We start from the raw sequence: 24,830 nt of genomic DNA on the forward strand, positions 1-24,830 counted from the left end.
TATGATGCTGAGATTTGCCAGAGTTCTGTTCTCCTTTTTCCCATGGGATGAAATCCCTTTGAGCAAATCACTGGAAGATTTGGTGATCTAGTTAAAAAGCTTTCCATGTTTTACTACATGGCCATCCTCAGTTTTTGCATTCTGCAAGGTTTCTGCTCTACTTTTGTTGTAGTCCAGAACTTAACCAGTGTAATTTAAATTGATTTCTACTTGTTCATTTATTGTTTTTGTGGGGGGTACAGGTGTTTGGAACTCCTAACCTTCCAACTTGTGGATGTCATCTTATCTACTTCATTGTCAAGGAGACTGCAGACATAAGATCTACTCACATGCTATTGATTTTGCAGCAGTCTATACTCTTCTCTCTTACATATTAGTAACATAGTTTACTTGCATGTGCAAGATCATTGACTTTTGGATCAGTGATAATGCTGACAAAACAATATTAAACACTTATTATCATGAAATGTTCTACACTTTGCCCTTGCAATTGATTTCCACAGCTGCTGACTACTCATCAAATTTAGTTATTTGAAATGTAGGAGTTAAATTTTAACTTCCTGATTGATTTCTCCCTGGATATAAGCATGAACAATACCAAAAGAATAGAGTAATTTTTAAGTACTGCATATGAACAAGATGTCTATGAAATGGTTCTCACTTCTGCTGCTACTACAGCTGACTTGCTACTTTAGCTCTGGGAGCTGTGGAAGGGTGCTGGTGTGGCCAGTGGAATTTAGTCACTGGATGAATATGAAGGCAGTTCTGGATGAACTGGTCATGAGGGGTCATGAGGTGACTGTTCTAATATCTTCAGCCTCCACTATTACTGATGCCAAAAAACCATCTGCTTTTAAGTTTGAGATTTTCCCTGTATCTTTAACTAAAGATGATTTTGAGATTGCTGTCAAGAATTTGCTTGAGAAATGGACATATATGGCAAAAAATTCATTTTGGACAAATGTTTCATCATTTAGAGGATTGAGAAGCTTACTTTTTGAATTTTCTGGAATGCTTATGAAGGTTTGTAAAGAAGTTGTTTTGAACAAGAAAGTTATGACAAAACTACAGGAATCAAGGTTTGATGTCCTCCTTGCAGATGCCGTTGGACCCTGTGGTGAGCTGCTAACTGAGATACTTGGAATACCTTTAGTGTACAGTCTCCGCTTCTCACCTGGCCATTTGTTTGAAAAGTATAGTGGAAAACTTCCGTTCCCACCATCTTATGTGCCTGTTATATTTTCAGCATTAAGTGACCACATGACATTCATGGAAAGGGTCAAAAATATGATATATGTACTTTATTTTGACTTCTGGTTCCAGACATTTGATGAGAAGGCATGGGATGAATTTTACAGTGAAGTACTAGGTAAGTCATCTTTTCAGTTGTTACCACAAAGTCCTAATTTTCCAGTGCCTTGGAAGGTGACCACATAAACAGAAACCCACAGTATTTTGTCTCTTAAAAGGAAATGATGGAATGAAAATATAAAATGACCCATCAATCCCATAAATATTATGGAAACACTTAAATTATAATATAACATAGAACCTTGTGGCCTAATACTAGTACAGGACACTCCAGGAAATCATAAACCACAAATTGAAACACTTAGGATTTCTCCAAGCAATTTTATATGTAACTCATGAAACTTCATCTTTTAACTTAAAAACGTCACTGGAAATCTCATAAAATAGCTTGATAAATAAAGACAAGTAGATTAAGGAATTAAAAACACATTTGTAGTGTGAGTCTCTAGGAAGCATTTAGAAATTATTTCTACTTGTGTAGCTCATTTTCCATAGTATATATTATATTATTCAGTGTACACATACAAGTTTCCAGATCATATTTCATTATATCATATCATATTATATGTACACACAGACACACACACACATGTATATATTTGCTTTATCAAAGAACATACACTTTCAAACATCTTTCTCTATATTATTCCAAATTCCTTTCCCCATATTACCTAATATATTCATATGGCAATATTCTCATTTGATCTAATATTTGTTGTTATTTTTGTTTTTACTTTTCATTTAAGGAAGACCCACTACATTTTTAGAGACAATTGGAAAAGCTGATATGTGGCTCATTCGAACCTATTGGGATTTTGAATTTCCTCGCCCAGTGCTGCCAAATTTTGAATTTGTTGGAGGCCTCCACTGCAAACCTGCCAAACCCCTGCCTAAGGTCACCTATTTCTTCTTTGTTGTGCTTTGTTAACTCTGCATTTTTGATAAGAATAATCTTACAAAATTCTAGAATTTTGATTACAGTAAATCATATATGGGAAGCTGGATAAAGTGACATTCCAGTTAGAAACTAATATATTTCCATACCAACACAAGTACCTGAATTTCATTATCATCACAAAATAAAGTGGGATACCTGGGAGACTTTGAGACCATGTTAGTTAAATTAAGGCCTTGATAATTCAGTGCATAATAGAGAATCAAATAATCATTAAAGAATAATTAAAAAGGGACAAGCATAGTCCAGAAATAAGTGCTAACATGCAGAGGAATGGTGTGCACACAGTTTCTGCAACCTGACACTCTACCTAGAAAGACAGAATGAAAGCAAGTAATAAAATGTGTTACTATAAGGAAAGACCAAAATGCCAAAGAAACATCCTGCAGGAATCATAGAAAATATCTTGGTCAGTCAGTTCAGTCACTCAGTCGTATCCGACACTTTGCGACCCCATGAACTGCAGCACACCAGGCCTCCCTGTCCATCACCAACTCCCGGAGTCCACCCAAACCCATGTCCATTGAGTTGGTGATGCCATCCAACCATCTCATCCTCTGTCGTCCCCTTCTCCTCGTGCCCTCAGTCTTTCCCAGCATCAGAGTCTTTTCTAATGAGTTGACTCTTCACCTCAGGTAGCCAAAGTACTGGTGTTTCAGCTTCAGCATCAGTCCTTCCAAAGAATATTCAGGGTTGATTGCTTTCAGGAATGACTGGTTTGATGTCCTTGCAGTCCAAGGGACTCTGAAGAGTTTTCTCCAGAACTGTTTAGAAAACCTCAGTAAAAGTTCCCTTAAGGAATGCAGGTCTCAACATCATAGATGCTTAACAGAATGAGCACAGAGAAAATCTACCCTGCATACGTAAGTAAGTAAGTAAGGTCGCTCAGTCATGTCTGACTCTTTGTGACCCCATGGACTGTAGCCTACCAGGCTCCTTTGTCCATGGGATTTTCCAAGCAAGAGTACTAGAGCCGGTTGCCATTTCCTTCTCCAGGGGATCTTCCCGACCCAGGGATCGAACCTGGGTCTCCAGCATTGGAGACAGACCCTTTACCATCTGAGCCACCATATATAAGAACCATAAATAATGTTCAGATTTTTAAAAAAAGGGGAGCCCACAATTTCTACAAATTGAATCTAAAACCATCTGTAGTTTCAGAGTATAAGGAATTCTATTTATAGGGTAATATTCCTTATGAAAGAAAGCAATAATCTAGTCTCTTTTAAATTGACTTAAGACATAACTATAAAGCAAGCAATCTTTAGCCAACTGTTTTGTGGTCTCTTTTTAAAAATTAATTAATTTTTGTCTGTACTGGGTCTTCGTTGCTGTGCTGGCTCTCTCTAGTTGCAGCGCACGGGCTTCTCACTGAGGTGGCCTGCAGGCTCTAGATTTGCAGGGTCAGTGGTTGTGGTGAAAGTGATTAATTGCTCCTGGGGATGCCCTGAGGCAGGTGAGATCTTTCCATACCAGGGATCAAACACACATTCCCTGCATTGCCAGGAGGATTCTTAAGCACTGGGCCACCAGGGAGGTCCTGTGAACCCATAATAGATCATTTTTGTCAACTCTTTATTGGTGGCAAAATGAAACTGATATCCTTTTCAAGGGTAAAATTCAATAACTGTTTTTTTTTTTTTTCTCTCTCTCTCTCTGTTTTTTAAACTAATTCCAATTTTACTGGAATACAGCTGATTAACCATGTTGTTACAGGTTCAGGTGGAAAACAAAGGGACACAGCCATGCACATACATGTCTCCATTTTCCCAAAAACTCCCCTCCCATCTAGGCTGCCACTTAACATTGAGCAGAGTTTCCTATGTTATCATTTAGGTCCTTGCTGGTTATCCATTTTAGATATAGCAGTGAGTAATATCTGTTTTGATTGCAAATTGGTTGTATTACCTATAGGAACCTTCTCAGAGTCCAAAGGCTGAGATAAGATAGTGAAAGTTCTATGCTATCTAACCATATTTTTGAAATTTCCATTTCTTCATTTCAGGAGAGTGATATTATTAGTAGGTGGGGAGGTTAGGAGAGGAGGAAGAAGAATGAAGGGAAACATGAATAGTAGTATAATCATGATAAATCAGTAATATTTGCTATTATTATCAAGCTGAAGAAACAAGATATAATTCCAAGTCAATGACTGTGAGGACTTCATTGCATAAGGAAACTATTTATTCACACTACTAACTTTTCCAGTAATTATTGGATTCTAGAAAATTTCTGCACTTTTTAAAGAATTAGGATATTTGACAAAATGCATTGAGTCAAAAATGCTTATAGATTTTAGCTTCATAATATACTTATATGAAACTATACAGAGAAAATAATCAAGATGTCCTAGCACAATATTTTGGGCAATAATTCAAAAATGTCAACACTGGAAGTAATAGAAATAAAGCAATGGTTAAGTAGTTTATAAATGCTCACATCATACCATCACAATGATTTCATCAAAGAATGCTTAATTACACTGTCAGCTATGAAGTTTAGTTGGAAAAAATAAATATAATAAGATCACAATTTTCTTCTAGGATAAAAAATAATGTAAGCTGGGATTACAATTTTCAAAATATATATATATATATCAAATGCACATTTAATATAGCAGTAGCATAAAAATTAGAATGAAAGCACAAATTTTAGCATAATGCCCTCTATGCTTATTCAGGTTGTCAAAAATGGCAGGATTTCCTTCTTTCTCATGGGTGAATAACATTATATTTTGAGTGTGTGTGTTCATGTTTGTGTTTGTGTATATATTTATCACATCATTTTTATGGATTCATCCATTGATGGGCACTTAAGTAGTTCCCTTGATTATTGCAAATATTGTTGAAATAAACATGGGAGTGCATGTATTTCATCTACCCCATTTTTATTTCTGTTGGTTATATATGCAGAAGTAGGATTTCTGGATCATACAATGAATCTATTTTTAATTTTTTGAGGAAATTTCATTTTGTTTTCAATAAAGGTGGAACCAATTTACATTCCCATTGTCAGCGTAAAAGCATTCACTTTTATTCATATTCTCACTAACACTTTCCTTTTCTTGGTGTAGACTTTCTAACCTTGAGTTGCATTTCCCTGATAATTAGCGATATTGATAACTGGTGGCCACTTGGACGTCTTCTTTGAAAAATGTGTGCTTTGTTTATCTGCCTATTCTCTAATTGAATTTTTTGTTGCTATTGAGTTTTCTGAGTGCTATATATATTTTGGACTTTAGTTCCTCACTCAATATGTAATTTGTGAAATTTTTCTCCCATTCTGTAGTTTGGTTTCATTTTGTTGATTGTTTCCTTTGTTGTGCAGAAGCTTTTAAGTTTGATGTAGTCCCACTTGTTGATTTTTTTAATGTCATATTAAAAAACAATCACTTTCAAGACTACTGTTTAGGAGTATCATCTCTACATTTTCTTTAAAAGTATTATGGTATCTGGTGTTATGCTTAAGTGTTTGATAAATCTGAGGTAATGTTTTGAGGGTGTAAGATAGGGGTCTCATTTCATTTTTTTTTCTTTGCCTATGTTTTTTCAAATTTGTCAGAAGTAAAAGAAGTGTTTATTTTTTCCCTATTGGGTATCTTGGTTCCTTTCTTGAATTTTAGTTTGCTATATATGCAGGGATTTTTTTCTAGACACTGTATTATGCTTCACTGGTATGTTTGCATTTATAGGCCAGTACCATATTGCTTTAGAAGCTGTGGTACATATACACCATGGAATATTACTCAGCCATTAAAAAGAATTCAGTTGAATCAGTTCTAATGAGATGGATGAAACTGGAGCCCATTATACAGAGTGAAGTAAGCCAGAAAGATAAAGACCAATATAGTATACTAACACATATATATGGAATTTAGAAAGATGGTAATGATAACCCTATATGCAAAACAGAAAAAGAGACACAGATGTACAGAACAGAATTTTGGACTCTGTGGGAGAAGGCGAGGGTGGGATGTTTCGAGAGAACAGCATCGAAACATGTATATTATCTAGGGTGAAACAGATCACCAGCCCAGGCTGGATGCATGAGACAAATGCTGGGGCCTGGTGCATTAGGAAGACCCAGAGGAATCGGGTGGAGAGGGAGGTTGGAGGGGGGATCTAGATGGGCGATATATGTAAATCCATGGCTGATTCATGTCAATGTATGACGAAACCCACTACAATATTGTAAAATAATTAGCCTCCAACTAATAAAAATAAATGAAAAAAAAAAAAAGAAAAAGATAATTGAAAATTAAAAAAAATAAAATAAATGCTATCCCTTTAGACTATAGCAAAGTAGATGATCTTCCCTTGTGGCTTAGTGGTAAAGAATCTGCCTTCAATGCTGGAGACTGGGGTTCGATCCCTGGGTTGGGAAGATCCTCTGGAGAAGGAAATGGCAAGCCACTCCATTATTCTTGTCTAGAAAATCCCATGGATGGAAGAACCTGGCGGGCTATAGTCCATGGGGTCACAAGAGTCGGATACGTCTGAGCAACTTCAATTTTGTACTATAATTTGAAATTTGGAGATGTGATGCCTTTGGCTTTGGGTAGCATGGATATTTTAACAATATAAATATCCTGACCTGTGAACATAGGATATCTTTCGATTTATGTGTTTTTTCTTCTATTTCTTTCAACAAAGTCTTGGAGTTATCACTGTAAAGATCTTTCACTTTACTGGTTACATTTCTAGTTATTTTCTTGTTTTTGGTCCTATTGTAAATGGGGTAGCTATTCCATTAATAGTACATACAAATGTAACTGATTTCTCTATATTGATTTTAATTCCTGCAACTTTACTGAATTTGTTGATTAGCTCAGTTTTGTGGTTAAATCTATTTTTTCTGCGCTAAAATCTATGCCATCTGCAAAAAATGACCATTTTATTTCTTTCTTTCTGTTTGCATGCATGTGTGCTCAAGTACACAGTTGTGTCTGACTTTGCAACCAGGCTACAGTACTGGTGTGCGTTGCCATTTCCACTTCCAGGGAATCTTCCCGACCCAGGGACTGAACCCGCATTTCCTACATCTACTGCATTGGCAGGCAGATTCTTTACCACTGAGAAGCCCTCCTTTCTGATTAAGAAGCCTTTTTGCTTTTGTGTTGCCTAGTTATTCTAACTAGGACTTCTAGTACAATGTTGAATCAATGTAAGAGTGGCATCCTTTTCTTGTTCCTGGTCTTACAGAAAAAGCTTTCAAGTTTTCACTGTTGAGGATAATGTTAGTTTTGGGTGTATATATATATATATATATATATATAGCTTTTATTGCATTGAGGTATGTTCCCTCTATACCTAAAAAATGAGGGTTTCTATCATGAAAGAATGATGTATGTTTTCAAATGCTTTTTTTATTTTTTTGTACATCTGTTGAAATGACCAAGCTATTTTATATTTCATTCTATAAATGTAATGTATTACAAATATTTTGGGGTATATTGGACCATATTACATCCCAGAGAAATATTCCATTGGTGACAGTATATAAGCTTTTAAATGTATTCTTAAATTCAGCTTGCTGATATTTTAGTGATAATCCTTACATATACATTCAGTCTGGATATTGGCCTGTAGTTTTTTTCTTGTAATGTGCTTATCTATTTGGTGTCAGGGTAATGCTGGCCTTGTAGAATGAGTTTGAAAAGGTTCCCTCCAACCCCTTAATTTTGGGGAAGATTTTTCTGAAGGGGTAACACTAATTTTCTTTAAATATTCATAGAATTTATCAGTGAATGCATCTGGTTCTGAGTTTTGTGTGCTAGGAGATTTTTGATTTATGATTCAATATCTTTACTCACTGGGACAGTTCAGATTTTCTATTTCTTCCTGATTCAGTCTTGGTTGTTTAGATTGCGTGTTTCTAGGAAGTTGTCTATTCTTTTCCAATGTGTAATTTGTTATTATGTAATTCATCATAGTAGTCTCTTATGAGCCTACATATGTTTGTCATATCAGTTGTAATTTCTCCTACTTCATTTTCATGTTTTGATTCTTTTTTTCTTGGTAAATCTAGTTAGATGCTGTTAGTTTTGCTTATCTTTTTTGAAAAAACAGAAAAAGACAGTGTATGATATCACTTGGACCCAGAATCTAAAAATGCCAAATGTGTAAAAACAGAACTAATATAGAGATTACCAAGGACTAAAGGATAGGAGAATAGGAGAGATGTTTAAGGGTACAAGTTTGCATCCTGTAGTAAATAAGTCCTAGAGATCTAAAGTACAGAATAGTGAATATACACAACAGTATGATATTATAATCATCATACTTTCTGAGGGACTATATCTTAATTATACCCACCACAAAAAGTAATGATAATTACTAGACATAATGGAGTTTCAATCAATAATAAAATGGCAATCATATTGCAAAATATAAATTATCAAATCAAGTCATACATCTGAAACTATATAATATTTTCTATATAAGATATATTTCAATTTCTTCTAAAAACATGTGAATTTGAAACTAAGGAATTCCTGGATAGAGAGTTTAGTAAATCCATTTCTTATTTTGATTTTCTATGTTTTGCATTTTTTTTGCCATAAGCCTGTATTATTTTCATAAAAATTACCAGGGAATGAGAATAGCCAATACATGTCAGTAATTAATTTGTGAAAAGAGAATATATTATAATAATAACAAACAGATGCATCTGTCAGAGTATAGATGAAGAACCATTGGGTAGCAAGTCATTAAGACAAAACATTGAAGACAAGTAACTTTCAATCCTGCTATAGGTCACCAGAATGCATACATTACTTGGATACACCATGTGAGACATAAGAAAGTTTAGTGGCCTTATCACTGTGACTGATATCATTAGGGTGAAATTATATTCTGAAAAATGTGCTACACAATATGTAGTCTGCAACATTAAAGTCTGAACATATTTTTTTGTTTCTTTTTTCTGTTAATATAGTTTTGAAAAAAATTTGATGCCAAAAATTAGGATCAGAAAGTATACATTCTATGATAGAAGAGTTCAGTCATTATCTCCAGAGAGAAAAGAATAGTGAATTTAAAACAGAAGAAAGAAATAAGAAAAGGTGAGTACATGGATTTTATCAGCTATCCAGGAAAATTTTGCTCATTTATAGTTTTTGTAATAAAGTATATTGAGAAATGTGGAATTTCTCTGTTAATGGTAGAATAAAATCTAATAATTTTTAAAAATGAAATGGAGTCAAGAATCACAAGACTAAACAATTAAGAAACAGTTCCAGGAAAATATGGATTCACTAGGAGCTGGCATGCTACAGTCCATGGGGTCACAGATTTGGACATGACTGAGTGACTGAACTAAACTTCTGAGGAGCTTTATTTAGTTTGACTTGAACTCGAAATGTGACCAGATCTCTACTGCAGAAGGCCATGGGGTACTTCTCCCACTGTGTTCCTGGGGGGACTGAGGCGATGATGTTAGGTTCCCTCACAGTGGTTACACATAGCACAGTCTACTGTGACATCAATTATACAATATTAGTTCATGACAAAGGATGTCATATATAAACAAACCCAGTAATATGGTAACTCAAAAATGTAACTGCTCCAGCATTGCTGTTGTTATTCAATTGCTAAATCGTGTCTGACTTTGCTACTCAAGCATATCTCTGGGTTATATATAAGATTCATATGACTATTTCATAGAACTTTCAAACTACAAGCCAGACTCTACAATATTGGTAATTAGTAATTTTGTGAGACAGAGTTTGGGAAATTTTGACAAAGTTTCATGTAAGACAATGAGAGAATGACAGATATAAACAAATTTGAATCATAGATTTTTCTTAGTGCTCACAGTAAGGAAAATGATATCATAATGAATAAACTAAAATTTAAAATAATTCTCCAGAAAATCTGTCTGAAATAAATAAATGATTTAGTAGATCTATAGTAATAAAGAATTAGAGGTGAAATGAACCCTGCACTGTAGATTTCCAGGAATCTGTTAGCAATTAATAACATAACTGATGAAGAGTCTCAGTATAATATTGTTTCACAGTATCTCGTTGTCACCACTGTGTATTGGCTCTATCTCATTTCCCACTTATACCCAAACACGTTTGTACAAATACACATAATAGAAGAAACTGACCTCATCTCATCCATTTCCTTCCCAAGGATCTCAGGGATGTCATATGTTAAAAAAAGACAGCTATTACTAAAAACAGTAGGACCTTCTGTGGTGGCTCAGATGGTAAAGAACCTGCCTGCAATGGGGGAGACCCAGGTTTGATCCCTGGGTAGGGAAGATCCCCTAGAGAAGGAAATGGCAAACCACTCTAGTATTCTTGCCTGGAGAACTTCATGACAGAGGAGCCTGGTGGGCTACAGCCCATGGGGTCACAAAGAGTCAAACAGGACTGAGCAACTAACACGTTCACCTTCAAAAACAGTATGGAGTATCCTCAGAATTTTCTAAAATGAATTTTTGGTGTTTAATATTGAGTACCAAAACTGACCAAAGTTGAAGATGTGACGTTAGCATGTTCAAGAATCAAGAGGGCAGGAGGGAAATCACTTTATAAACTAACTATATAGTATGTGATAAGAATAATACACGCTTCCTAATTTAAACCTGTCAATACAGGTTACTGTTTCTGTTCAGTTACTCAATTCTGTTTGACTCTTTGCCACCCCATGGATTGCAGCATGCCAGGCTTCCTGTCCTTCACTATCTTCTGGAGTTTGCTCAAATTCATGTCCACTGAGTCAATGATGTTATCCAACCAGCTCATCCTCTGTCATTCCTTCCCCCCTACCCTCAGTATTTCCCAGCATCAGGGTCATTTCCAATGAATCAACTCTTTGCATCAGCTGGCCAAAGTTTTGGCCAAAGCATCAGTCCTTCCAATGAATAGTCAGGATTGATATCCTTTAGGATTGACCGGTTTGATCTCCTTGCTATCCAGGGGACTCTCAACAGTCTTCTCCAGCACCACAGTTTGAAAGAATAAGTTCTTTGGTGCTCAGCCTTCTTGAGAGTCCAACTCTCTCATCAATACATGACTACTGGAAAAACCATATTTTGAGTGTATGGACCTTTGTCAGCAAAGTGATGTCTCAGCTTTGAATATGCTAAGTTGGTCACAGCTTTCCTTCCAAGCATCTTTTAATTTCATAGCTACAGTCACCATTCACAGTGATTTTGGAGCCCCCCAAAATAAAGTCTTTTACTGTTTCCATTGTTTCCCCATCTCTTTGTCATGAAGTGATGGGACCAGATACCCTGATCTGAGTTTTCTGAATGTTGCATTTTAAGCCAGCATTTTCTCTTTCTTCTTTCACCCTCAAGAGGCTTTTTAGCTCCTCTTCACTTTCTGCCATTAGGGTGGTGTCATCTGCATATCTGAGGTTGTTGATATTTCTCCCAACAATCTTGATTCCAGCTTATGTTTCATCCAGCCTGGCATTTTGCATGATATACTCTGTCTATTACTTAAATAGGCAGAGTGACTAGATACAACCTTGAGTTAGTCTTTTCCCAATTTTGAACTAGTTCGTTGTTCCATGCCCAGTTCTAAGTGTTGCTTCTTGTCCTGCATACAGATTTCTCAGGATGCAGGTAAGGCAGTATCCCCATCTCTTTAAAATTTTTCCACAGTATGTTGTCATACACACAGTCAAAGGCTTTAGCATGATCAATAAGCAGAAGTAGATGTTTCACTGGAATTCCCTTGCTTTTCCTGTGATCCAACGGATGTTGGCAATTTGAGCTCTGGTTCCTCTGCCTTTTCTAATCCAGGCTGTACACCTGGGAGTTCTCAGTTCACCTGCTGTTGAAACCCAGCACCGATACGTACCAGTTAGCAACTCCTCTTCTGGTTTTATACTAAAAAGATAAAATAAGGATCCCAATGAGATATTTTCACACCATATCCATGAAAGCACTATTCGTAAGAGCCAAGAGCTTGAAGCATTGAATGTCCATAAACAGAATTAAAAAAATGTTGTAGATACAAAAAGATGGAGTATTACTCAGTCTTCAAAGGAAAATTTTGACACATGTCACAACATGAATGAATCTTATGCTAAGTGAATTAAGTCAGAGGTGAAAAGACAGACTGTACAATTCAGCTTGAAAAAAGTATCTAGACTAATCTAATCTGTGCAAACATAGAGTAGAATAATGGTTGCCAGGGACTGAGGAAAGATGAAAATGGAGTTTCTTAATGGGTGCAGACTTCCATCTTTGTTAGATGAAAAAGTTCTGGAGATTGGTGCAAAAAGTGAATGTAATTAATATTATCAAACCATACACATAGGAATGATTAAGATGGTAAAATTTTATGTTGCATTCATTTTACCATGATATTAAAAAAAGAACCAACAGTGACAACTCTAATAATTTCTAGACTACATCTGATTTTGTCTCTTTGTTGCTTTATTTTGGTAAACTTTTCAATATAGTTTGCTATGTTGTTGTTGCTCATTTGTGATAAAGTAAATTATTTTCCACAGGAAATGGAAGAGTTTGTTCAGAGCTCTGGAGAAAATGGTATTGTGGTGTTTACTTTGGGGTCAATGATCAGTAACATAACAGAAGAAAAAGTCAATGTAATTGCATCAACCCTTGCCCAGATTCCACAAAAAGTATGTAAAGTAACTTAATAGTGGATAAGTACTTAAGGAAACTATTAAATTCTGCAAAAAGCCTAATTACAGATATACTATGCAAGAAGGACAAACTGTTAAGATATCTCCAAATTTTCTCAGATTATATATATATAATATATATGTATTATATATATATATGGTAGATGGTAGAACAGTACATAGAATGTCTTCAACTGAAATTAAATTTGGATTAACACTGTAATCACAAAGAAAAATATTTACGAGATGCAGTGTGAATTTTGGTATTGTAATGGTAGTATGGACAGGAAAAGAAATCACCAAATTCTGTCTTGTCATTTGCCCATTTTCCCAAAGGACTCCTGAAGACAAGACACACAGATGTTCTCAGGAATTGAATTTTCACAGTATACGTAACCTCTCAATAATGTTAAGCACTATTGATAAAAGTCTGGAGCGCTTCTTGCAGTTTGTACTTGCCAGGAATTCCTGGTCCCTTTTACATTCCTTAAGTTTTGGGATGGACCTAATCAGTGTGCTTTCCAGGTTGCTATTCAGAGAAAGGTTGGCTTCTCATAATTGTTTATGCTAATTTTTTTGCTGAAAAACTAAGTTACTTTACATTCACAGAGCAAATACAAGTTACACACTAATAAATTATAATCTAGTTTATGAGAATTGCTTGGAATTACAAAACTGGTCCTTACTGTGCTACGATACCTAGAGACCGTATTAATCAGTGCTGTCGGTGCTTTCTGCTTCGTTGCTGAAGCATTCAGGGTCAGTTGAATAACTTCAGTGACACAATTTTGAAACTTTTTCAACAGCCTTGTTGCCCCTTACATTACCAACCAACTCTTTTTTTTGTAAAGGTAAAACATTTCCAAGCCTAGTATGATAATAGTGGTAACAATCTGGCAGTGGTGGTATAGTCAATGTCGTGTCTGACTCTTATGATCCCATGGACTGTAGCCTGCCTTGCTTCTCTCCATGGGATACTCCAAGTGGGATTATTGGAGTCAGTTGCCATTTCCTTCTCCAATAATCTGGATTTATGTAAAAAAAAATTCCAGTTGTCATTGTTTTTGGAAGTAGTGTTTAGCAATTTGTAATCTGAATGAAGTTATATTTTCTAGACAGCCCTAAATAACTTATTATTAATAAACTGTAAATAAGCAGAGCATTTCTCTTAATTTGCAAATTCCATACATTTTCTTCTTTGTAATCAAAAATTGTAAAATTCTAATAAATTAAATTGTATTAACATGTGGCTATAAGTAAGCACTTCTATAACAGTTTAAAAGAAATTGATGAATAAATTTGAAAATGAGATTTAGAATACAAACTAAAACAAAATATGTGGTTTATTATTAATTTGCCACAGTCTTTCTGCACTAGAAATAAGATCATCTAAAAATTTCTTAAATATTTGAATTTGTCATTGACAAACTATTTGTCTATGTCATCATATGTGAGATATCAAGATTGCATTCCATCTCAGATTGAACCTAAAAATAAGTACATCAATTATGGGTGTTGCTATTAAGTATATATTATTAGTTATTATAAATTAAGGCCTTATGCTCTGATTTATTTATCTGTTGTACAGAGACATTTAAATGTTATTTACTTAAAATTTTAACACTATGACTTTGAAGTTTAAATCATGGAATAAGGTATTTCCTTTACCTTAACAGGTTCTATGGAGATATGATGGCAAGAAACCAGATACCCTAGGGCCCAATACCCGTCTGTATAAGTGGATCCCCCAGAACGACCTTCTTGGTAAGACTTGGCAGAAAAATACTGAAAACATGAGTAACAGCTGAGCAGAGTTATACTACTTCAATAGGAAATGAACATATCCAACATTTATTATTGAACACTCCTTTGAGTTTAAGTAAGAAAACTTTACTCCTTCATTGCTATTTCCAGCCCCAGAGGAAAAAAAAAAAAAAAGGAGAAAATTTAACAGCATTGTATTATACATGGTCACATCCTTCACATTCAGAATCAAAATATATTTATTTTAGCTATAATTACTTTTCACTGTGAAATTTTAAGTGACTTCGTGCATTTGCTCTGTCTCTGAATTCTCTCCTTATACCTATCTTTTCCACTCTTTCAGTTCAGTTCAGTTCAGTCACTCACTCGTGTCTGACACTTTGTGACCCCATGAACTGCAGCACGCCAGGGCTCCCTGTCCATCATCAACTCTCGGAGTTTACCCAAACTCATGTCCATTGAGTCGCTGATGCCATCCAACCATCTCATCCTCTGTGGTCCCCTTTTCCTCGTGCCTTCAATCTTTCCCAGCATCAGGGTCTTTTCAAATGAGTCAGCTCTCGCATCAGGTAGCCAAAGTATTGGAGTCTCAATTTCAACATCAGTCCTTCCAATGAATATTCAGGACTGATCTCCTTTAGGATGGACTGGTTGGATCCCCTTGCAGTCCAAGTGACACTCAAGAGGCTTCTCCAACACCACAGTTCAAAAGCATCAATTCTTTGTCGCTCAGCTTTCTTTATAGTTCAACTCTCACATCCATACATGACTACTGGAAAAACCATAGCCTTGACTAAATGGGCTTTGTTGACAAAGTAATGTCTCTGCTTTTTAATATGCTACCTAGGTTGGTCATAACTTTCCTTGCAAGGAGTAAGTGTCTTTTAATTTCATGGCTACAATCACCATCTGCAGTGATTTTGGAGCCCCCCAAAATAAAGTCTGACACTGTTTCCACTGTTTCCCCATCTATTTCCCATGAAGTGATGGGACCAGATGCCATGATCTTAGTTTTCTGAATGTTGAACTTTAAGCCACGTTTTTCAGTCTCCTCTTTCACTTTCATCAAGAGGCTTTTTAGTTCCTCTTCACTTTCTGCCATAAGGGTGGTGTCATCTGCATATCTGAGGTTATTGATATTTCTCCTAGAATTCTTGATTCCAGCTTGTACTTCCTCCAGCCCAGCATTTCTCATGATGTACTCTGCATATAAGTTAAATAAGCAGGGTGACAATATACAGCCTTGACGTACTCCTTTTCCTATTTGGAACCAGTCTGTTCCGTGTTGAGTTCTAACTGTTGCTTCCCAACCTGCATACAAGTTTTTCAAGAGGCAGGTCAGGTGGTCTGGTATTCCCATCTCTTTCAGAATTATCACAATTTATTGTGATCCACACAGTCAGAGGCTTTGGCATAGTCAATAAAGCAGAAATAGATGTTCTTCTGGAACTCTTGCTTTTTGGATGATCCAGTGGATGTTGGCAATTTGATCTCTGGTTTCTCTGCCTTTTCTAAAACCAGCATGAATATTTGGAAGTTCACGGTTCACATATTGTTGAAGCCTGACTTGGAGAATTTTGAGCATGCCTTAGGGATATTTTAAATGATACTTAAAAATAAGAGTTCCTCTTTTTATTACCTGTGGCTCTACATTTTCTATCAGAAAGCATTCATATCTTTTACATCAAGTAGTCACACATTTCAAGATAAATTGTAGCTTTTCCTTCCTCTGGTTCCACTGCCATTACCATTTACCCTTCTTGTTGCCTTGACACACTTCCTATCAGGCTAAATGGCTTTATTATTGTTTTAGAGATTATATTTCTGACATGCCCTCCATTTTTTTGTTGCAAAAATGTTGTCTTTTACTCAGAATTCCCTTTCAGGTTCTTCACCAATCTTGGATTCATTTGTGAAGTTCAAGTGACGTAGCTCTTTATAAAGTTTTAGGGATTTCTTATTCTGAGTTCTGAAGCAATTTAAATACAGTTTCGTATATTATCTAAAATAATTGCTTATTTCAGTTGCTGTATAATGCTCAGTTCTCATTTTATTTTTAGGACTTTTAATTAACAATTTTACTGAAATTCACTCAATTCTAGGTCATCCAAAAACCAAAGCCTTTATAACTCATGGTGGAACCAATGGCATTTATGAGGCCATCTACCATGGGATCCCTATGGTGGGCCTTCCTTTGTTTGCTGATCAACCTGATAACATTGAGCGAGTGAAGGCCAAGGGAGCAGCTGTCAGAGTGGACTTGGAAACAATGTCATCAAGAGATTTGCTCAATGCATTGAAGGAAGTCATTAACAATCCTTCGTGAGTATATTTGTTTCACTACATTTGGTGATAACAAATACAATAGTTGCCCCACAAGCTAGCTCATTTTATAAATTGATGTTTCTTTGCTTTTCCTTTAGCTACAAAGAGAAGGCTGTGTGGTTGTCCACCATTCACCATGATCAGCCTGTAAAGCCCCTGGACCGAGCAGTGTTCTGGATCGAGTTTGTCATGCGCCACAAAGGAGCCAAGCACCTGAGGCCAGCCTCCCACGACCTCACCTGGTTCCAGTACCATTCTCTGGATGTGATTGGGTTTCTACTTGCCTGTGTGGCAACTGTTGTATTTGTCATCACAGAATGCTTTCTCTTTTGTTACCGCAAGTTTGCTAAAATAGGAAAGAAGCAAAAGAGGGAGTAGCTGAAGGCGTTATGCCCCTAGGTGGCCTTCAGTTTATTCCAGCACAAAAGAGTTATGATGAGCTTCCCCTGTGACAAAACAATTCACAATTTAGCATCTCAGATCAAAATTATTTTCAAGGGATTTTATACCTGTTTACAAATAACAAATAAGTCATGCCAAAAATAAAACTGGTGAAAAGTTCAGTGAGAACAAATGTATATGGGTATATATTGAACTTTATTATTTTAATTCAAAAGCTATACTGAAATCACTGAATTTAACTGTGTTTCACAAGTTATGCATAGCTACAAGAACAGTAATAAGTCTATTTATAGTGTCCATATTATTTTGTAGATATTCCGAATTTTTACTCGGTTTTGGTGTAGAATTCTATAGCTTTATCTTGCTATAGAAACTATTCAATAATTGGAATTGTATCAAAAGATGCATCCCTTCATTTCATTTGTGAGACCACTAACACTTGGTTTTTACTATCCATTCAGCCTCAGCATCATTTTTTAATCTAAAGCCATGGCAAGTCATTTGCTTTCATCCAGTTTAACTCGTTTAACAGTGGAATATTTGTGGAATGAGGAATATAGCAACTGCTATCTGTTTCATGTTATAAAATTGAGATATTTCTGAAAATCTTTGATTTCATGAGCATCTCTATTTTTCATCAACTTTAAAATTAGTCACCTTGTGGGGAAATTAAATTGGTACAACCACTATGGAGAATAATATGAAGTTTCCTTAAAAACCTAAATTAGAGCTACCATATGACCCTGCAATCTACTCCTTAGCATGTTTCCAGAGGAAAACATGATCCAAAAGGATCCATGCACTGTCATTGTAGCACTGTTTACAATAGCTGAGACATGGAAGCAAATTAAAGGCCCATTAAAAGAGGAATGGATAAAGATTAAGGCACATATATACAATGAAATATTACTCAGCCACTAAAAAGAATAAAATAATACCATTTACAGCAACATGGATGAACCTAGAGACTGTCATACTCAGTTAAATAAGTCAGAGAAGAAAAAATATTGTATGGCATCTGTTATATGTGGAATCTTAAAAGAAATGTTACAAATGAACTTGCAAAACAAAAACATACTCACAGACTTAGAAAACGAACGTATGATTGTCAAGGGGACAGATAAGGGGGAGGTATAGCTAGGGAGTTTGGGCCTGGCATGTACACACTGCTGTATTAAAATGGATAACCAAGAACGACCTACTGTATAGCATATGGAACTCTGCTTAATGTTATGTGGCAGCCTGGATAGTAGGGGTATTTGAGGGGAAAATGAATACATGTGTATGTATGACTGAATCCCTTCACTGGTCACCTAAAACTATTACAACACTGTTAATCATTTATACCCCAATATAAAGTAAAAAGTTTAAAAAGAAAAAAAAGTTACCTGGTTGCTTTCATTACCATATTCAGCCCTTGATCAGGTGTATAAGGTCTCAGTTGCATATCAAATATATGTATATAACCTGTACTCTAAAGGGACTTATGAAATGTTCATTTTTTCCAAATGTCCCTGCATGTATCTATATGTGCTATGTTGTGCTTAGTCACTCAGTCGTGTCCAACTGTTTGCAACCCCGTGGACTGTAGTCCACCAGGCTCCTCTGTCAGTGGGGATTCTCCTGGCAAGAATACTGGAGTGGGTTGTCATTCCCTCCTCCAGGGGATCTTCCCAGCCCAGTGATCAAACCCAGGTCTTCCACATTGCAGGTGGAGTCTTGACTGACTAGGCCACCAGGGAAGCCTATATATCTATATCTACATGCATGTCTATCTATCTACACACACACACACACACACACACACACAAATATATATATGTACATATTCTTTCAAAACAAGACGTGGCATCACTTAGCTACTTGCAGACATGATGTGAAATTCAACATGTTAAACACAAATTGAAATAATGACTATTATTCTATATAACCACACTTTAGATCAGCATTTCTCATTCTTTGATCCCTTATCTCAGAACATGTATTGCCACATCCCTCTCATAAGACTTATATATAAACCTTCACTCTTTTTTCATGATGAAAAACAATATAGACATCACTTTCTTTAAACAGAAAAATAATTGGTGGCTATTGTAGTGAAAACTCCTACAAATCTCCAAGAAAGAGTCAATAACCCAACATGAAAATAGATGAAGACGAGTAGGAAATTCACAGAAGTGAAATGGTCAGTGATACATAGAATGTGATATAGTTCATTCGTGCTTGAGGAAATGAAAATTGAGTCAATAAATTATTTTCCAACAGATGATTTGCAGAAAAAATAATCTGGTAGAACCTAGATTTGAGGGAGTATAATATGGAAACATCTTTAAAGTACAGTTAAACATATTGTTGATGTCTATCTACATCTGGTTATGTGTCAAGGAGAAAGACTTATACATGTTCTTAATTATATTTTGAATATTCCCACTAGCACTTAAATGGCTATCAGTTAGTGAACACACTTACTTGCAATATAGGTATGGGTTATATAGCCATGAGATAAAACTGATAGATTATGGGCAACATTGTTGAGTACTTTCCATGTCACATTGCAAAATAAAGAACAAATTCCAGAAATTATAAAAAATAAGCATGACATTGGAAATAAAACTAAATGTATGCCAATATGTATACCACAGAGGAAATTCTCTCAAAGAATACACTGAATTTCCATTGAAGAGAATTTACATTTTTATTCTAATTTCTTATTTGCTCTTTCACAATAATGTTTTCATTTATTATGTGGTTTTAAATAACTAGTGAAATAAACATTGATTCAAGAAAATAAGTTCTAAGATTTTCATATCATATTACCAATGTATTAGTTTCTTTCAGAACACTTGAATTGACTGGTATTCTGGCATACTATTCAATATACCAATCTAGGGGCATTTTTTAAAATACCAACTTCATGTTTAGATATTTTAAATAAAATATATGATAACATGCAGGAGGAGAAGGGGACGACAGAGGATGACATAGTTGGATGGCATCACCAACTCAATGGACATGGGTTTGGGTGGACTCCGGGAGTTGGTGATGGACAGGGAGGCCTGGCATGCTGCGGTTCATGGGGTCACAAAGAGTTGGACATGACTGGGTGACTGAACTGAACTGATGACAACATGTGTTTATAATTTCAATAGTTTCACAAATCATAATTCACAAAAATTTATTTAATGACTTTACTGTGGTTTTAATGTCAATATTTAATTTTACTACAGTAGGGACTTCTGCTGACTCATTTCGAATATTTGCATTTGCAGTATTTTTGACATAACTTTGAATACTTTGGCATCCCTTCCATCAAGTAATTTCTTCTCTCTTGAACTTTAGTACATTTAGTTGCTGTCTCTCGAATGTTGCAGTTTAACTGCCAAAGCTCAATTACGACATGCAACACATGCTGGCTCTCTATTTCTGTCTCTGCCTTTCTCTCTCTCTCTGCTCACAATGGAACTCTGTACCATACTAAATTTTTGCATTATAAATGATCATTTGTGAAGAGACACATAGATATGTCTAAGAAGTTACAGTAGTTACAGCACCCCAATAGTTTGAATCTTCACAAACCAATCACTAAGTACGTTCAGATTATTACAACCCCAATCACCATAAGACTGAAGCCATCTAAGAAATCATGTAAAAGAATCACCCAGCTGAGCCCACACAACACCCAGAACTATGAGAGATAAAAATAAAATGAGTATTGTTCTAAGCCTAATACATAACAGAAACAATAATTATACTTTTGCTATAATATTATAACTGAAATTTAGCTTAATAATGGGAAACTATCAGTATCACATTTTGAAAGTAACTGTGACAAGAAAGGGGAGCCTACATACCATAATGATTGCACTCTGAATGCAGATAGCATAGATTTAAATCACTGAAAAGTTATTGCAGATTTATGTGGAGTTCGGCAAGTTATATAACCTCCCTATATCTCAGCTGTTCCATCAGATAAATTAATACAGTTATAGTAATGGTGTCACTTACCTCATGGGTTACTGAAGTCTGACTACATTAACATTCTAAAGCACTAAATAGCTAGTGAAATATAATTTTCATTAACTAGTCTCATTAAATGCATAGAAAATTTTCAAGAAGGGTTTTAGTCTTCACGTTATTATATTTTACTGTAACATTTATCAAATATAAATGATAATAACACTGTGTTAAATATGGAAAAATTATATATGTCAGCATTAGATATATGGTATAGGATCAGGTCAAGATGGTAGAGTAGGAGGGCATGGAGCTCAACTCTCCCCACAAACACATCAAAAATACATCTTCACATGGAACAGTTGTCACAGAAAACTAAAGGGAGACTGGTAGAACTCCTATACAACTATAGCTTCAAGAATAATTTCCACATCAATGGTAGGCTGGAAAAAAGACATAAGATTGACAACTTTGTCTCTGGGAGAGATCTTAAAAAAAAAAAAAAAAAAAAATTAGAGAACATCCATACAGGTGGATCCTCCACGCTAGGGAACAAAGGAGTTGAGTCATACAATGGGTGTCCCAGTCCTAGGGTCCTATAGGAAGAGAAGGGGATGACAGAGGATGAGCTGGTTGGATAACATCACCGACTGAATGGACATGAATCGGAGCAATCTCTGCGAGATGGTGAAGCCTGGCGTGCTGCAGTCCTTGGGGTTGCATAGAGTCAGACATGACTGAGAGACTGAATAACAGCAACAAGGGAGGAAAGAAACCCATTGGTTGCTGGGAGAACTTCTCAGACAAAGAGCACAGCTGCAGAAGCCTAGATTCTGATCTTGAAGAGTGCACAGGTGCTGCCTTGCCAACAAGCACTGAGGAGAAGCTTTACACCAGCACCTGGCAGTTCACCCTACTTCCAAATCCTAGTATGACAAACATCACAGCCCTGTTCATTCCACACTACAGCCTTGCACAGAATCTAGGTCAGCATCAATTCTTCAGTGCTCAGCTTTCTTTATAGCCCAACTTTCTCATCCATACATGACTACCGGAAAAATCATAGCTTGGAATATCTGGACCTTTGTCTGCAAAGTAATAGCTCTACTTTTTAATATGCTATCTAAGTTGGACCAGTAATGCTGAAGAAGCTGAAGTTGAATGGGTCTATGAAGACTTATAAGATCTTCTAGAACTAACACCCAAAAAAGATGTCTTTTTCATTATAGGGGACTGGAATGCAAAAGTACGAAGTCAAGAAGAATAACAGGCAAATTTGGCCTTGGAGTACAGAATGAAGCAGGGCAAAGGCTAAGAGTTTTGGAAAGAGAACACACTGGTCATGACAAACACCCTCTTCCAACAACACAAGAGAAGACTCTACACATGGACATCACTAGATGGTCAACACTGAAATCAGACTGATTATATTCTTTGCAGCCAAAGATGGAGACACTCTATACAGTCAGCAAAAACAATATTGGGAGCTCACTGTGGCACAGACCATGAACTCCTTGTGGTCAAATTCAGACTTAAATTGAAAAAAGTAGGGAAAACCACTAGGCCATTCAGGTATGACCTAAATCAATTCCCTAACAATTATACAGTGGAAGTAAGAAATAGATTTAAGGGACTAGATCTGATAGACAAGAGTGCCTGATGAACTATGGGCAGAAGTTCATGACATTGTACAGGAGAGAGGGAGCAAGACCATCTCCAAGAAAAAGAAATGCAAAAAAGCAAAATGGCTGTCTGAGGAGGCCTTACAAATAGCTGTGAAAAGAAGAGAAGCAAAAATCAAAGAAGAAAAGGAAAGATATACCCATTTGAATGCAGAGTTCCAAAGAATAGCAAGTAAAGATAAGAAAGCCTTCTTCAGTGAACAGTGCAAAGAAATAGAGGAAAACAAGAGAATGGCAAAGACTAGAGATTTCTTCAAAAAAATTAGAGCTACCAAGGGACATTTCATGTAAAGACGGGCTCAATAAAGGACAGAAATGGCACAGATCTAACAGAAGCAGAAGATATTAAGAAGAGGTGGCAAGAATACACAGAAGAACAATACAAAAAAGATCTTCACGACCCAGATAATCACAATGGTGTGATCAATCACCTAGAGCCAGACATCCTGGAGTCCGAAGTCAAGTGGGCCTTAAGAAGCATCACTATGAGCAAAGCTAGTGGAGGTGATGGAATTCCAGTTGAGCCAATTCAAATCCTAAAAGATGATGCTGTGAAAGTGCTACCCTCAATATGCCAGCAAATTTGGAAAACTCAGCAGTGGCCACAGAAGTGGAAGAGATCAGTTTTCATTCCAATCCCTAAAAGGCAATGCCAAAAAATGCTCAAACTACCTCATGATTTCACTCACCTCATATGCTAGCAAATAATGCTCAAAATTCTCCAAGCCTGGCTTCAACAGTACATAAACTATGAACTTCCAGATGTTCAAGCTGGTTTTAGAAAAGGCAGAGGAACCAGAGATCAAATTGCCAAAATCCAATGAATCATCAAAAAAGCAAGAGGGTTTCAGAAAAGCATCTATTTCTGGTTTATTGACTATGCCAAAGCCCTTGCTGTGTGGATCACCACAAACTGTGGAAAATTCTGAAACAGATGGGAATACCAGACCACCTGACCTGTATCTTGAGAAATCTGTACGCAGGTCAGGAAGCAACAGTTAGAACTAGACATGGAACAACAGACTGGTTCAAAATAGGAAAAGGAGTACATCAAGGCTGTATATTGTCACCCTGCTTATTTAACTTATATGCAGAGTACATCATGAAAAACACTGGGCTGGGGGAAGCACAAGCTGGAATCAAGTTTGCATGTAGAAATAGCAATAACTTCAGATATGCAGATGACACCACCTTTATGGCAGAAAGTGAAGAACTAAAGAGCCTCTTGATGAAATTGGAAGAGAGAGTGAAAAATTTGGCTTAAAACTCAACATTCAAAAAACTAAGATCATGGCATCCAGTGCCATCATTTCATAGAAAATATGTGGGGAAACAGTAGAAACAGTGACAGACTTTACTATTTTGGACTCCAAAATCACTGCAGATGGTGACTACAGCTATGAAAGTAAAAGATGCTTGCCCCTTGGAAGAAAAGTTATGGCCAACCTAGAGAGCATATTAAAAAAAGAGCCATTACTTTGCCAGCAAAGGTCCATGTAGCCATAACTATGGTTTTTCATGTTGTCGTATATGGATGTGAGAGTTGGACTATAAAGAAAGCTGAGCACCAAAGAATTGATGCTTTTGAACTGTGGTACTGGAGAAGACTCTTGAGAGTCCCTTGGACTGCAAGGAGATCCAACCAGTCCATCCTGAAGGAAATCGGCCCTGAATATTCATTGGAAGGACTGATGATGAAGCTGAAATCCCAATACTTTGGCCACTTAATGCGAAGATTTGTCTCTTTTGAAAAGATCCTGTTGCTGGGAAAGATTGGAAGTGGGAGGAGAAGGAGACAAAAGAGGATGAGATGGCTGGATGGCA

The 24,830-nt window shown here is 36.2% G+C and overlaps 1 protein-coding gene across 1 annotated transcript; it reads left to right on the forward strand.

Annotated features, from left to right (window-relative positions):
- The first annotated feature begins 616 nt into the window (after positions 1–616).
- LOC133058839 (UDP-glucuronosyltransferase 2B4-like) lies at positions 617–19,998 on the forward strand. Its single transcript, XM_061145843.1, has 6 exons — positions 617–1,369; positions 2,058–2,206; positions 12,745–12,876; positions 14,556–14,643; positions 16,746–16,965; positions 17,067–19,998. The coding sequence occupies exons 1-6, from the start codon at positions 631–633 to the stop codon at positions 17,344–17,346; spliced, it is 1,608 nt and encodes a 535-aa protein (XP_061001826.1). The 5' UTR covers positions 617–630; the 3' UTR covers positions 17,347–19,998.
- The last annotated feature ends 4,832 nt before the right edge of the window (positions 19,999–24,830 follow it).

The sequence above is a fragment of the Dama dama genome, chromosome 6 (assembly GCF_033118175.1).
Source record: "Dama dama isolate Ldn47 chromosome 6, ASM3311817v1, whole genome shotgun sequence".
Classification (NCBI taxonomy): Eukaryota; Metazoa; Chordata; class Mammalia; order Artiodactyla; family Cervidae; genus Dama; species Dama dama.

Excerpts from the sequence above, each read along its gene's own strand:
- LOC133058839 (XM_061145843.1), top strand. The coding sequence starts at position 631 with ATGAACAAGATGTCTATGAAATGGTTCTCACTTCTGCTGCTACTACAG. Across the intron at positions 2,207-12,744 it reads CTGCCAAACCCCTGCCTAAG|GAAATGGAAGAGTTTGTTCA; the intron begins GTCACCTATTTC and ends TATTTTCCACAG. Across the intron at positions 16,966-17,066 it reads GAAGTCATTAACAATCCTTC|CTACAAAGAGAAGGCTGTGT; the intron begins GTGAGTATATTT and ends CTTTTCCTTTAG.